Here is a 16,231-nt window from a genome sequence, read left to right as displayed (position 1 = left end):
CTGCTGCTCAAAGCCTAAAGGCTTATCCAGCCAAATCCTGCTAGTTTCTGGTCTTCACACCTTATATATCTTTCTGCCTTTTGCCATCACTCCCTGGGATTAAAGGTGTGTGCCACCATGCCTGGCTGTTTCCAATGTGGCCTTGAACTCACAGAGATCCAGAGGGATTTCTGCCTCTGGAATGCTAGGATTAAAAGCGTGTGCTACCACTGCCTATCCTCTATGTTTAATATTGTGGCTGTTCTGTCTCTGACCCCAGATAAGTTTATTAGGGTGCACAATATTTTGGGGAACACAATACCACCACACTCTTCTTTAGTGGAAATGTTGGGCAGATCTGTCTTTGTGATACTGTCACTCACTTATGCCTCAAATTGGGTATACATATTTAATGAAACTGAATAAATACAAATGTCCAACACTTTAAGACATCAAAGTTTTTTTTTTCATTTTTTCCAGGATATATCTTCAATTTGATCTTGTTAATAGTTTTAAAATAACTTCTTGTAGAGCTTCTAGCATAAAACAAAAACCAATCCATACCAGAATGGTCCATACATTGTAGTGTTCACTTCTTAAAATTTTTATTTTGTTTCTTTTTCCTCTTTGTTTCTCTTTAATTGAAAATAGTTTTACACATTATATTCTGATCACAATCTCTCCCATCTCCTCCCAATCCTCCTTACCTTCCCACCATTCAAACTCCATGCCTTCTTTCTCACTCTCTTAAGAAAACACACAGGAAAAAATGTTTTCAAAGGAGTAAAACAAAATGAACAAATTAACACACACCCAAAGGTAGAGAACATGAATTGCATACACACACAAGAAATACACACACACACACACACACACACACACACACACACACACACAGAGAGAGAGAGAGAGAGAGAGAGAGAGAGAGAGAGAGAGAGAGAGAGAGAGAGAGAGAGAGCTCATAAAAACACAAAATCTGAAACCATAATACACAAGAAGATCAGTAAGGTAAAAAATTTAAAAAAAAGAAAAAACAAAGCAATATGAGATAAAATTTCTCCAAAATACTATAGAGTTTGTTTTGTGTTGGCCATCCACTGCTGTGAATAGAGTCTGCCCATAAATGTGTTTTTTGTACACAGTGTGACTCCTTTGGAGAAACTAATTTTTCTGTTGTAAGCAGTTGTCAGCTGAAGATAGTTTTTTGGTTAGGGATGAGTGCTTGTGTCCACTTCCCTGTCTCAGCACAGAGAACACATCTGTTGACCTCTGCAGACTCTGTGCCTGCTGTCACAATCCCTATGAATTCATGTGTTTTAGTCTTGTTGTGTCTCAAAGACACTGTTTCCTTGGTAACATCCATCCCCTGTGGATATTACAACATTTCTGCCTCCTTTTAGGCATAGTTCCTGAGACCTGAGGGGAGGGGTTTGATGATGACATCCTACTTAGCATTGTGTGGTCCATGGTCTCTCACTCTCTGCACATTGTAGATCTCTGTATTCTCATCTACTGTAGGAGGAAGCTTCTGTAATGCTGGCTGAGCAAGATAATGACATATGACTACAGAAGAATGCCATTAGCAGTAATTTTATTGCTACATTGCTGTAGCAGAACAATATTCCCCTATGTCCATGACCTATCTACTCTCAGGTTCTTGGCTGCCCAAGCAATGTCAAGAATGGGTTTAATCCCATGGAGCAGGCCTTAAATCCAATAAGATAGTAGTTGGTTATCCCCACAACACATGCGCCATTATTTCACTATCATATCATGCAGGCGAATTACCCTTATAGATGCAAGAGTTTATAGTTTTGTTGGTGGTTATCTTTTTCTTCTATTAGTGTGAAGAAGACCTTTTATTATCATGAATAGTAGTCTTGGTATAAGGCTCTAGGTACGCACCAACTAGATGTCTACATGTTCAATGAGATATGTTAAGTATCACCAGCAGTGATAGGTCCTTACCTATCAGTAAGAAAGAATAGAGAGCAACCAATAGCCTTGGTATTTAGCATGGGTTGTTTGGGACTTTTCATGGAGCCACTTTGGTAAACAACCCAGTTAGATTTAACACATTTCTTCCACTGGAGGTTTCACTTGGTGGATAAAGATGTCCACATGGCCCTTTGTCTCTTCCACCACTTGGTGGCTTTATTTAAATTTATTTCATATATGTATATATTTTGGAAGCTTCTATTCAGTAGGTCTCTATATGAGCCTTCAAGTGGCCCTTCATGTTAACTATTTCTCCACATATTGCCTCCCTTATTTCCCTCATCCCTCCCCTCTGCATTTAATACTCCCATACCAATCTCCCTCTGTCTCTCTAACAATTTATTCAATTTCCCTTCGATTGGAGATTATCCCCTTACCCATAGTTCTTTAGCCTATGCCTAACCTCTGTGGTTTTACAAATGATAGTAGGCTTAGTGAAGGTTGAAAAGCTAGCATCCACATATCAGGGAATGCACACAGTATTTGTCTTTTGAGGGCCAAGTTACTTCACATAGAATTATTTTTTTCTAGCTCCATCCATTTACTTATGAATGTCTTGATTTCATTTTTTAAACTGCTGAATAATATTCCACTGTGTAAATGTGCCACATTTTCATTATCTATACATCTATGGATAAACATTTAAGCTCTTTCCAACTTCTGGCTATTATGAATAGAGAGTAGCAATGAACATGGATGAGCAAGTGTCTCTGTAGTAACATGTAGAGTCCTTCGGGTGTATGCCCAAAAATGATATAGCTAGACAATGAGGTAAGTTTATTCCCAGCTTCCCTAATGAACACCACACTGACAAGTGTTCCTCTTACCTCACACCCTTGTCAACATGGGCTCTATTTGTTTTATTGATATAGGACATTCTGACTGGTGTCAGATGAAATCTCAAAGTAGTTCTTATTTGCATTTCTCTACTGACTAAGGATGGTAAGCATTTCTTTAAGTATTTCTCATTTATCTATGCTCCATCTTTTAGAACTTTCTGTTCTCTGTACCCCATTTTTAAACTAGGTTACGTGTTTTCTTCATTCCCAGCTTTTTTAGTTCTTTATATATTTTAGATATTAACCCTCTATTGGATTGGATTTGTTACCATTCAATAGCTGCCACTCTGTCCAGATACATTTTTGCCATGCAGAAGCTTTTTAGTTTCATGAGATCCTATTTATTAATTGTTGGTCTTAGTGTTTGTATTTTCTGTGTCATGTATGGAAAGTCTTTTTCTGTGCCAATGAATTCAAGATTATTCTCCACTTTCTCCTCTATCAGATTCAGGGTATCTGGCTTTATATTGATCCATTTGGAGATGAGTAGTACACCACAGGGTCAGAATATGTAACTATTTGCATTCTTCTGCATGCAGTGATGCAGTTTGACTAACACCAATTATTAAAGATATTATCTTTCTTCCAGTGTGCATTTCTGGCTTCTTTATCAAATTTCACATGTTCATAGTTTTGTAGATTTATGTCTGGCTCTTCAATTTGGTCCCGTTGATCAATATGTCTGCTTTTATGCTAATACCATGGTAATTTTATAACTATAGCTTTGTAGGACAACATGAGATTAGAGATGATATATTTCCAGAAGTTTTTTATTATTCAGGATTCCTTTAGCTATCCTGTTTTGTTTTGTTTTGCTTTGTTTTTGTTTTTTGGGGTATGTGTATGTGTGTGTGCGTGTGCGTGCGCGTGCATGCGTGCGTGTGTGTGCGTTTGGTGTTTTTTTTTTTTAATGTTTGTATGTGTTTTCATATGAAGCTGAGAACTGTCCTTTTAAGATCTCTAAAGAATTGTGCTGGAATTTTAAAGGGGATTGCATTGTATCTGTGGATTGTTTTGGGTAGGATAACTGTTTTCATTATGTTAATCCTACTGATCCAAGAACATGGGGGATCTTTTCATCTTTTGACATCTTCTTCACTTTCTTTCTTCAGTGTCTTAAAGATTTTATCATATAAGACTTTGACTTGCCTGGTTAGAGCTACCACAAGTTATTTTATATTATTGATATTATTGTGAAAGATGTTGTTTCCACAATTTCTTTCTAAGTCTATTGGACATTTGTGTATAGGAAGTCTACTAATTTTTTTTTTAGTTAATTTTGTCCCCTGCTGCATTGCTGAAAGTGTTTATCAGTTCCAGGAAATCCCTGATGGAATGTTTAAGGTCATTTACGTACAAATTGATATCACAAATACTTACATAAAGATAATGACTTCTTCCTTTCCAGTTTGTGTCTCCTTGATCTCCTTCCATTGTATTATTTCTCTAGCTAACACTTTAAGTACTATATTAAATATGTATATAGGGTGTACATCCCTGTCTTCTTCCTGATTTTAGTTAAAATGCTTTGTGTTTCTCTCTGTTTACATTGATGTAGGCTGTGTGCTTGTTATAAATTGCCTGTATTAACACTGAGCTAAGTTCCTTGTATTCTTCGTATCTCTAGGACATTTATCATGAAGAGATGTTGGATTTTGTTTAAGGCCTTTTCTGTATCTAATGAGATGATCATGTGATTTTTGTCTTTCAGCTTTTATGTATGTAGTGGGTTGCATTTATCAGTTTACATATATTGAACCGTTCTGCATTTCTGGAATAAAGCCTACTTCATCATGGTGGATCATATTTTGTTGTATTCTTGGATTCAGTTTGCCAGTACTTTATTGAGAATTTTAGAATCTATTTTTATTAGAGAAATTGGTCTGCACTTCTTTTGCTTTGTTGAGTCTTTGTGTGGTTTCAGTATGAGGTTAATTGTGGCCTCATGAAAAGAATTGGGACAGGCTCCTTTTGTTTCTATTTTGGGGAATGACTTAAGGGTATTGACATTAATTTTTTTTGAAGGTCTGGTAGAATTTTGTGCTGGATCAATCTGACCCTGGACTTTCTTTGTTTGGGGAACTTTTAATTACTGCTTCTATTTCACTAGGGGTTATAGGCCTGTTTAAATTGCTTACCTTGTCTTGATTTAGCTTTTTTACATCATGTATATCAAGCAATTTATTCATTTCTTTTAGGTTTTCCAATTTGGTGGAGCACAGCTTTTTTTAAAGTATGTCCCCTGGATTTCAATGACATCTGTTGTTATATTCCTTTTTTTGTCTCTAATTTTATTGATTTGGATCTTATTTCTCCATCTTTTAGTTAATTTGGCTAAAGGTTTATCTATCCTATTGATTTTCTCAAAGAAACAATTCTTCATTTTATTGATTTTTTTGTCTCTATTTTATTTATTTCATCTCCCAGTTTGATTATTTCTTGCTATGTACTCCTTGGGGGGTGTTAGTTCTTTTTCTCTAGAGTCTTCAGTGTGCACTGCAGTTGTTAATATGAAATCGCTCCAACTTTTTATGTAGGCACTTAGTGGTGTGACTTGTCTCTTAGAACCTCCTTCATTGTGTCCCATAGGTTTGGGTACCTTGTGTTTTACTTTGATTCAATTCTAAAAAGTTTTAAATTTATTTCTTAATCTGTGTCTTGACCCATTTTTCATTCAGTGTTGAGTTGTTCAAGTTTTCATGAATTTGTAAGAATTTCTGTTGCGGTTGATCTCTAGCTTTAATCCAAGGTGATTAGAAAGACACGTGATATAATTTCAGTATTCTTGTATCTGTTGAGACTTGCTTTTTGTCCAAATATGTGGTCAGTTTTGGAGAAAGTTCTATGACTTCTGAGAAGAAGGAATATTCTTGTTTGGGTGAAATGCTCTGTAAATATCTGCTAGAATCATTTGATTTATGACATTATTTAACTCCAAAATTTCTGTACTTAGTTTTTGTTTAGAAGACATGTCAATTGACAAGAATTTGGTATTGAAATCACCCATTATAACTGTATGGGAAAACATGATTTCAGCTGTAGTAGTGTTTCTTCTATGAACTTGGGTGCCCATGTGTTTGGTGCCTATATGTTTACAATTACAGTATTCTCTTGGTGGATTTTTTTTCATTTGTTGAGTATATAGTGTCTTTCCTATCTCTTTTGATTAGGTTTGGTTTGCAGTCTTTTCTCATGCATTAAAATGACTTCAGTGGCTTGCTTCTTGGGTCCATTGCTTGGAATGTTTTCTTCTGTCATCCTTTCACCCTGAGGCGATGTCTGTCCTTGATAAGGTGTGTATCTTGGATGCAGCAAAAGGGGCGGGAACAGCTTTATAAACCAATCTGGTAATCTATGCCTTTTGTTGAATATTTTCTGTGCTCTGACCTGAGTTTCTTCTTCTAATTTTATTATTTGTAGGTGTATTCTTTTCATAGTGTCCCATATTTCCTCAATGTTTTTGCTTATAATTTTTAGATTCAAAATTTTCTTTGATTGAGGTATCCATGTTTACTACTTTGTCTTCAACTCCTAAGATTTTTTTCTTCCATGTCTTATACTCTGTTGATGAGGCTTACCTCTGAGATTTTTGTTTGACTTTCGAATATTTCATTTCTAGTTTTATTTCAGTTTGAGGTTTCTTTAGTGATTCCAATTTTTTGTTAAATTCTATATGGTTTACATTATTTTCATTATTTTGTTCCCCATTTCATTGTGTTTTCATGTACTCAATTTAAGGATTTATTCATATTTTCTTTAAGGTCCTTGAACATAGTCATAATCGATATTTGAAATCCTCGTCTTGGGCTCCCCCTATATTGCATTTCTCAGTGCCTACTGCTACTGAGGGTTACTGAGTTCTGTGGGGACATACTGTCCTGACTGGTCATGTTTTTGTTTTGTGCTGGTGTTTAGGTATCTGAGATTAGGATGACTGTGATAATTTTAAGTGTTGGTATGTCATCGTGTCTTTGTTGGGTAGGTGCTCCATTTCTTTGTTCCTGTTGCTTTCTCTGGGTCTTAGGAAAGTATGATGGCTATGGTTTGCCTGGTAGGGAGTGCTTCTGGAGGTCAGTGGGTAGCAGATAGAAATAGAGGTGGGCTAGGAGAAAAGGCTGAGAGAAGCTTCAGGAAAGATCTAAGGGGATCTTGTTCACTCCTGGGGATAAGATCCCCAGGGATTCTGGAGGTTCATTATAAAGAGGGGATCTTGCATGTAGGTTGTGGTAAGGCACAGAATTGTCTAGAGAGACGAAAATGAAAGGACCAGGGGGTGCCTGGCGGTGGTGGCACACGCCTATAATCCCAGCACTTGGGAGGCAGAAACAGGCGGATCTCTGTGAGTTCGAGGCCAGCCTGGTCTACAAAGTGAGTTCCAGGAAAGGCACAGAGCTACACAGAGAAACCCTGTCTCCAAAAACAAAAACAAACAAACAAAAACAAAACAAACAAACAAAAAGGACCGGGGGACCCTGGTTCTGAACCAAGAGTTGGGGTCTCCAGTGGATGGAGCTGAGGTGGGAGGAGGGGCTCCTGCAGGAATGTTGTTGTGGGCTGAGCATCTGAATGGAGAGATCTTGTAAAGGAGGACAGCAAGGACAGTGTGACTCACCTGCCTGAGTCCCTGACAGTGGTGGACACTGGACATCTTGAGTAGAAAGTGTTTCTAGGTGTGAGGCCTGACAGAAAGGAAGCAGATGAGCTAGAAGGAGTGGGGGTGGGGCCAAGAGAGAACACTGGGGTTAGTAAAGCTGAGTCCACACCAAGGTTTGGGGTAGCCACTAGGGGATGGAAGTTGGGATTGAGGAGAGGCCCCCAGAAGCAGTCTGCTATAGAGCCTGGGAGACACTGGAGATATTGTAATGGCAGACAGGAAGAAGATGAGAAATCGCCTACCTGAGTCCAGGTCCAGAGTCACCACGGGAGATACCAGGTAGAAAGTGTTTCTAGGTACAGGCAGCTGACACAAGGGAACAGGGACACCTCAGAATATATAAATGCAGCACATGGCATCATTAATCTGTCCAACTCTACTTACTACTTCCTCCTTTTCCCCAAATCAACAAATATGTCCTATCTACCAGCCAAAAGCAAAGGGAAAAGCAAATCTCATAAAGAAAACCCCAAACTTTCTCTTAAGCTGGTTTCTTCCTGAATCCACACTCAGTTTTCTCCCCTTTCAGTCAAGAACCAGAAAGGTAGAGTCTCTGCTACCCCTAAATTCCTACTACCTTACATACCTTTGACCTTTTCATTCCTCAATCCTTTTCAATCGTTTATATCACCCATAGACTTAGCTTTTGTTTTAAAAGGCTTTAGTTTTCTTTCTTATCAGTAACATGCCCACCCCTTTCCCCTGAATGGTTCTCTTCCCAGTCTCTTTGTGTTTTTGCTTCCTTCTTTCCCTCTTTCTTTCTTTTTACATTTTATATATTGTGTGTGTTTACATGCATGTGCAACGGGGAATATGTGCTTACAGGGGACAGCTATTGGGAGTCAATTCTTTAGTCCTGTTACGTAAGTCCTGAGGATCAAATTCAGGTCATAAGACTTGGTTTTAACTGTATTTCGTTTCTGCATCATCTTGGTGGCCCTCTCCCTTCTTCTTCATTATGGTGGTATTTTACTTGTACTGAAATGTGATTTTAATTGTACGTTAATAAATAAAGTTGCCCGGGGGTCAGAGCTATTAGAGCCATAGCAAGAAGTGGCGGTGGTGACGCACGCCTTTAATCCCAGCACTTGGTAGACAGAGCTAGGTAGATCTCTGTGTGTAAAAGGATACAGCCAGCATTGGAGACACACGCCTTTAATCTCAATTCCAACCATAGAAGACCTGGAAGTCTTTACAAACAGGCAGTGATGAGGCGGTCATGTGGTTGGGTTTACAACCAATGAGAAGGCAGAACCGAAAGTCTTTATAAAGACAAACACACAGGAAGTAGCTCCCTTTTGGAGAGCTCTCTTGGCTGAAGAAGGAAGGGTAAAGCTCTTAGCTCTGACCTCTTGGCTTTCTTCTCTGAATCGGCTCTGTGTTTCTTATTTAATAGACGTTGGTTACATCTACACTTCATGACTGGTTTATCCCTTTACCTCACTAGCTTGCAGAGTAAGGGAATAATTGCAGGATATAACTCCAACAAAGCAACTCATTGGTTTAAAGGAGGTTCTTCCCTATGTGGTGAACAGGTATACGAATCTTCTCCAGAAGACCACTGAGGACCACAGAAGGCACATCAACTAAAACCTTTAGGGGCCTGTACTTTCCTACTGAGCTAGGTAGAGACTGCTGATGCTCTGATAACTGATTATGTAATTTCACTCTCTCTTAGTTGTGTGATACAATTCAATGTTATATAAAGCAAGAAGTTTGGAAGTGAAGAATTAGTTGTTCCTATAGAAATTCAGATGAATGTTTTGAAAGCTCTACAGAACTGGTAACTTGAAAAAAAATCACAGCCAAATTAGGTGAAAAATAAGACCATGAAAAACAATTTCAATCTGGCTTCATTTTGCACTTAAATCATCTTACTGGGGACTACTCACGGAAGCTACAACTAGAAATCGCGAGTGACACACTAAGGCTGAGAAGACTAGGCTGAGTTTTAACTAATGATGGATTCAAACCTGCAAGCCAAGGCTTGGCCTCATATTAGAGGAAAACTTAATGAAAGTACACATATATGTTTTAAGGTGTCTGAATGTCACTTTAATGATCCTTGGCTTTCACGGACCCTAATTAACCAACTGTTTGTGCTAATTGCCATGCCTCAGAGGCTGCCTTCCCAGGAGACCCGACTGCACCATGAGGCTACTTCTGTTGCTCTTCTTTTTCTTTGAATGATTAAAATCCCAAGATCTTCAACACAGCATTGAAGATATAAACCCCACACCTGAAGGTTCCTGGTAACAAAGCCTCACTTCATTCGGTCACCACATCCACTACTTCCCTTCTGTCCTTCCACATGCCATGCACAGTAGCTGTTTTTAAAAAGTTGAGATGTAATGTCTACTGAAAATATCAGTCCGTATACTGAAACCTAAAAATTAGAGGTCCAGCTTTTATGAATAGAAGTCCCACGTAAATCTTTGTGTTGTGAAATGACACTTCCACAAGTGAAGAAAAGATGCTCAGTTATGGAGTAGCATTATCATTTTGATTGGCAAGTTGAGCTTAATTTTCAAAATATGGATTTCCAGGACAATTTAGATATGGATAGATGCCATTACAGCTCTTAGTTCGATCTTCAGTCTGAAGATTTGCTTCCATCTTGATCCCTGTGGGTCTTCTGCAGTGCATATGGGAATATTCTTTTTATTTTATAAACCCTGGAACTAATTGTCTTAATCGTTACAGACTTACTCATGATGTGGCAGATAATGTGTGACTAAATGAGGCTTGAACCTGGCACTGTGCATCTCAAGCCGCCTTTGAAATGTTCCCAAGCATCTTTACAACTGGCAAGGAGCATTGTCAGGGACTCAGTAAGAAACCATTAAACCCTATGATACAAAAACCATTGCTTGTCTATTTTCTAGCTGTTTTTAGTCATAGCAGAGTTTAGCTTTTTATGTTCTGCAGTGTTCTTTGTGTGTGGTGGGGTGGGGTTGGATAGATGCATGTGGGTTCCATAGCATACATGAAGAGGTCAGGGGACAACCTTAAGTGGAGGTCCTCTCCTTTCACCATTTTTGAAACAGGCTCTCCTTTTTGTACCTGCGTAAGCCAGGGTAAGCCTATGAGCTAGAGAACTTCCTGTCTCCACATCCCAACTCAGTGCAGGAGTGCAGAAATTATAGATGCGTGCTACTGATCCTAGTGGCTTTAAGTAGGTTCTGGACATCAGAACTCAGGACCTAATTCCTAAATGACAAGTGCTTTACCCGCTGAGCAATCTTACCAACCCAGGTGGCTACTGAAAAGGACTTGACGTACGAGAACTGATTACCCCTTTACTCCTTTTCCCTCTTTTAACTCCTCACATAGTTGAAAATTACAAAGATAGCCATTCAGAAAACAAGCCCAAGAAAGGCACCAAGACATGCTGAGCAGGATAAACCACTCAGTTATGCCCCCAGTCCCGTGCTTACCTTCTTGCTTCATTAATGTACTGACAGTTACTTCAAGGTCATTAACACAACCTTGAGAAAAAGGAGTTTCAGCCTATTTCTCACAGAACCCTCAGAATGACAGAATGCCCTTATTCCTAGAACAGGTCTTAAAGGTGACAAGAAAAGAGGTGAATGTACTAGTTAGGTGTCAACAAATGGGTGAAGCCGCAAAAAAAGCAACAAGACACAGGGTGAAAGTTCTGGGAAGAAAGAGAGGAGAGTTATTTCTGTAACTGTTACATGACACAGTTCAAACTGTGAGTTATTGACACTTAAAAGCCATGTTGCATTTTGTGGACTGAGCTACCAGCTACTTAGTTACTGTTCTAGTATCCTTTGTCTGGCTGTGATAAAGCACCCCAGCCAAAAGCAAATCTGGGGAAGAAAGGGCTTATACTTCCAGGTCATAGGCCATCACTGAGGGAAGTAATGGTAAGAACTTAAAGCAAAAACCATAAAGGGGCACGGCTTGCTGCCTTGCCCACTGCTTCATGCTTAGCTAGTTGTCTTACGCAGGACAATCTCTGTAGGGATGTCATACTTCCTATGAGCTGTGCTGTCCTGTATCAATTAGCAATAAAGAAAATCCTCCACAAACCTGTCCAGATCAATCTGAAGTAGGCTTTCCTCTCAGATGTCAAGTTTCCAACTAGACTAGGAAACATAAATGCTGGAAGTGGAGCCCCCAGGTCTGCATATGCTAGACAAGCATGCTAACAACAGCCCATATCCTGACTCACCATTTTAAAGTTGAATACTCAGCACTCCTTTTGGGTGGTGTTTGTTTCTCCAACAAGTTAAAACGTATTGAGTTCTATTTGTAGGAAAGATATTTCAATAAAAGTTTTCATGCAATGGAGATTACTCAGACTACATTACTAATGATAATTAGATTATTCCAAATTATGCATCACCTACTTCTCTCAAATTTATTTTTCTTAACCTCCCCTCTTGGGAACATAAACATATCTGAATACCATGCATTTAAGGTAGAGAACATCTAATGTTCTCAAATGGATGTAAGGTTCTGGTTGTCTTTTTCCTGACTTAGAAACAAAATACTAAATGGAGGAAATTCCTCAGTATTTGTAATTTCTAAATTATATCCATATACTATGAAATATATTGTCTATGGATATATAATTATGAAGGGTTGTTCTTTAAAATACTAAAGAAACAAAATAAAATAGAACTAACAATAGATCTTCCAAGACTAGTGTAAATAGCTCATATATTATAAATTCTACCCAAAGGCAGTGCTATGTAAATTTAATTTATAGGCCCTGGATGTTTCCCATGTTAGCTGCTCAAAAGCACTATACTTGTATATTCAAGAATCCAGAGGCAATGTTCACCTTGGAAATGTAATATTATAAAGACACTGCCATTAGTGATTTTATGTTCTTCTGCAAACCCTTCTTGAATTTGAAATAATGAATAAGTTGAGGTAATAACTTTCTTCTCTTTCAAGTTTTATGACTAAAATATTGAGCTGTGTTTTATGGCCTTCATTTATTATATTCTATAGAATCAGTTGTCCGCTTAAGGCAAAGAAGACCTTAAGAAAGTGAAATGAAACTGATGTTAAGAAATCAGAGGTTTAAAACAAGGGATCATGAATTTAAGAAGCTCAAGATTTTCCAAAGGTTGGAAATACAATTGAATACCATGTACTGTGTAACTTGTGAACAGACTTTCCACACCTCTCTACTATACAATCCTCTCTCTCTCTCTCTCTCTCTCTCTCTCTCTCTCTCTCTCTCTCTCTCTCTCCCTGTGTGTCTGTGTGTGTGTGTGTGTGTGTGTGTGTGTGTGTGTGTGTGTGTCCAGAATAGTCTCATATTCGAATACAGGCTAAGATTATTGCTGAAAAAATCTGAACATTTCATTTCCTTTAGAGAAGTTTGCACAGAGATTTTGGACAGCTTATGAGCAAATTTAGTTCTGAGGAATTCTAAAGGAATCCTACTAATTACTCCCAATTTCTGTGAGTAAAACAGAAAGAGGAAACCTTAAACAGTGGGAAATTCCATAAGACTCGTGACCATGGGAGTTACACCATCACCATGGAACAAAACTAAGCTTCTTTAGTCGGCTTTTAAAAAAAAAATTGGGCATTCTTGTCTTTTTTTCTGGGAGTGGGGATTGAAGTCAATGTCTACTATGTGCTAGGTAAGTGTTCTAACACTAAGCTACCATCCCTAGCTTGTTTTTCACTTTTGATTTGAAACAAGAGCTCTCTAAATTGTCCAGGCTGACTTAGGAATCCTGTTGCCTTGATCTTGCCAGTAGCTGGGATTACAGGTTTGTACCATCAGGCCTGGCATAGGTTCACATTTTAACAGAATACAGTTCTTGACTACATGTTTAAATGGAGTGACGGTTTGGTTTTTGTAGAAGAACAAGGTGGAAAGGGCAAGATTCTGATAGATTCTCTTGTTGTGAGTAACTTTTCATGAGAACTAGATAGTCCTAGAACTATTTATGTCAACTTGGTCAAATTTAGTTTGTTTCCAACATGTAACTAGAATACCCTAAGTATCCCTGTAAGCATTTTGAACAATGTAACGTGCTTTTTATTAGCTAAGTGCATATACCAATTCTGCTTATTTTTCACAGTGAGATAAATGCCCCAGCCTGCCTGTGTGGCTCTTGTTAACTGATGACTTCATAGTTGACCTAAAAACATTCAGGACAGGGACTATCTTTATGAACCTGGCTTAAGCAGATCTTCCTTCATCTTAAGCATTCTCTCTCCCATAATTGATGGCGATGACTAAAACCCAGTCAGGATATCACAAAAATTATGCAGAATGTAATAAGTGCCACTGCACTACTGATTCTTTTCAGAAATAATGTATTTCCCTTAGACTCCAGGTCAAGAGGGGAAACAAAATTATCATTTATGTGTAACCTCAATTCCACACACCTTCTCATTAGATGGAAGAAGCAAACGCACCATGGATTTCTTTGAAGCGGTTTGGAGTTATTATGCTTGTCTAGCTTTTCTAGTTAGGATTTTTTTGTTGGCCCTGAAAATGTAATTTTAAATTGTAACTGATGCATTTCTGTCACCATTACGAGAAATACACATAGCAAAATGAATGCATACTCATTTCAGCCTCTGAGATTTGTTTTTAAATTATTCCATTTGAAGCCAGAGGAAACATATGAGATCATTTCTTTCCCTCTGCCAACAAAGTGATTTCCCCACCCCACGTGGACAGTCAAGTGAGCTTCGGGGTTCCAGCTTGCTTCCTACCATCTATGAACACAGGCTAGTGTCCATGATGGGAGAAGACTCAGTAGGCAGCCCTTGAGAGATTGTGCCTACTGTGCAAAGAACAGCACTGTCTGCAACCTGAGCTCACTCTGTAGGATAAGAAGTGAGCAGGACTTAGCAGAGTGCACGCCCTGCTGCTTTGCGGTCGCGTGTGTAAGCACTGTACTCTTTCTCCACGTGCATTCCAAGTGCCGGCACACACATGCACACACATGCGTACACGTGCGCAATGAGCATCACCAAGCCTCAGGCCAGGACAAGTCCCCAGCACTCCCAGCCCGGCTCCTCCGCCTATTCCCACCCACCCGGGCTCCACGTGGGCGCACCCAGGCGCCAGGCAGCCGCGCGGCCCACGGAGCCCAGGGCCTGCCCGGAGCTGAGAGGGAGGGCGCGGCCCGGGGCGGGACAGACAAAGCTGGCGTCCAATGGAGCCCAGCACTGACTCCCCGAAAGGAGGGAGCGGCGGCTTGCGCGGACCCAATGAGCTGGGAGCCCGAGTGAGACTTCCTCCCGGAATCCCGTTGGCCATGATAGCGGGGCCGTGGGTGACACGTAAGTTGGGTGGGAGGTGGCGGACCACTGGAGCCGCCAGATCAGTGACACCGGCCCTCCGCCTCCCCCTCGCCCTTACCCGATCAGAACAACCTGTCCCCCATCTCTCCACCATCCGAGGTGGACCGCTCGCTGGGACACCGCCGGGAGCCAGGTCCCTTTGTTGGGTGCGCGTCCCCTACCAGCGGTAGCCACAAAGTCCAGCAGCGGGAGCCGGCGCGAGGGGCGGGGACAGACGGTGGGGACAGCGAGGCCAAAAAGTGAGGAGGAAGGAAAGCGGGGCAGGCGGCGCGCGTGGAGACCTGCAGCAAGGGCAGCGGGCTCTGAAGTATGCAAAGGGACCCCACGGGGCCCCAGCCACTCGCAGAGCTCCGACGTCGCAGAAGTTTGGTGGCCGCTGCCCGGGTGGCGTCGATGGCCTGGCGGCCCGCCGCGCGCGGGGGCTGAGCGGCCGCCTCTTCCCCTCTGGCCCCGCTTTTGTGTCTCGCGTCTTTCTGCTCATGCCGCGTCCGGCTACTTCCCGCGGTGGCCGCTGCTGAGCCGCCCGACTCCGCCGAGGACCCGAGGACACGACGGCGCCCGCCGCCGCAGCGCGGGGCGCGGGAGGGACTATGGGAAACGGGATGTGCTCCCGAAAGCAGAAGCGGATCTTCCAGACGCTGCTGCTACTCACGGTGGTCTTTGGCTTCCTCTATGGCGCGATGCTCTACTTGGAACTGCAGACCCAGCTGCGCAAAGCCGAGGCGGTGGCGCTCAAGTACCAGCAGCACCAGGACTCGCTCTCTGCCCAATTGCAAGGTACAGGGAAGGGGACGCGCGCCGCCAACTTCGCTCCACGCTAGTGCTGGGGCTGGAAAAGTAGTTTGATGTGCAGTTGGCCTTGCAGGTGTCATCCGTTGACCTTCTGGGACAGCAGCACGGGGCTGTTGGCTCTGAGTGTGTGTGGAGAGGTAACATCCCGGTTTTCCTTCTTCCTGGCAGGAGTTATCTTTGAAATCCACAGCACCAGCCCATGATCCCGCTTGGCTTTGTGGGGGTTACATACAATACGGGATATTTTGCCCGAAGCACTTGTCAAAGGCCCAGCTGCAATCTAGGCAAACAGCCCTCCTGCCACATCTGCCAACCCTTTCCCAAGAGGCATGCCCTGGTTTGTAGATATAGAGAGTTATGCAGACACTTAACTGGTTCGCGTTTTCAAGAAAAAAAAAAAATTAGGCTGTACATTCGTGGCTGGTGAATGGAACTGGCTAGCTTGTATTGTTATTATTATTTTGATTTAATAGGTAACTTGAGAAATACCGGGTGTGATGGAAAAGTCCACACTACTTGACTAATTATCCTCCAGATGATTGTTTTTTAAAAGGCTGGTCTTCTGTGGATGCCTTTAGCTGATCACAGAGTTCTGTGTGTGTATATGCATGAATGCACATGCGTGTTTCACAGTTAGCTTTGGGAAGTCAAAAAG

General features: G+C 41.0%; 1 protein-coding gene across 3 annotated transcripts in view; it reads left to right on the top strand.

Moving 5' to 3' along the window:
• Window positions 1-14,732: 14,732 nt before the first annotated feature.
• Golim4 (golgi integral membrane protein 4) overlaps window positions 14,733-16,231 on the top strand; it is an 81,525-nt gene continuing 80,026 nt past the window's right edge. For all 3 annotated transcript variants that reach the window (XM_059265505.1, XM_059265504.1, XM_059265503.1), the window contains exon 1: window positions 14,733-15,561. In XM_059265505.1, the coding sequence (XP_059121488.1) occupies window positions 15,375-15,561 (187 nt within the window). In that variant the 5' untranslated portion in view covers window positions 14,733-15,374. The remainder of the gene's footprint in view (window positions 15,562-16,231) is intronic.

This window comes from Peromyscus eremicus, chromosome 6, assembly GCF_949786415.1.
Source record: "Peromyscus eremicus chromosome 6, PerEre_H2_v1, whole genome shotgun sequence".
Classification (NCBI taxonomy): domain Eukaryota; kingdom Metazoa; phylum Chordata; class Mammalia; order Rodentia; family Cricetidae; genus Peromyscus; species Peromyscus eremicus.
Note: the sequence above shows the minus strand (reverse complement) of the source record. Positions and strands in the feature narration are given on the sequence as shown.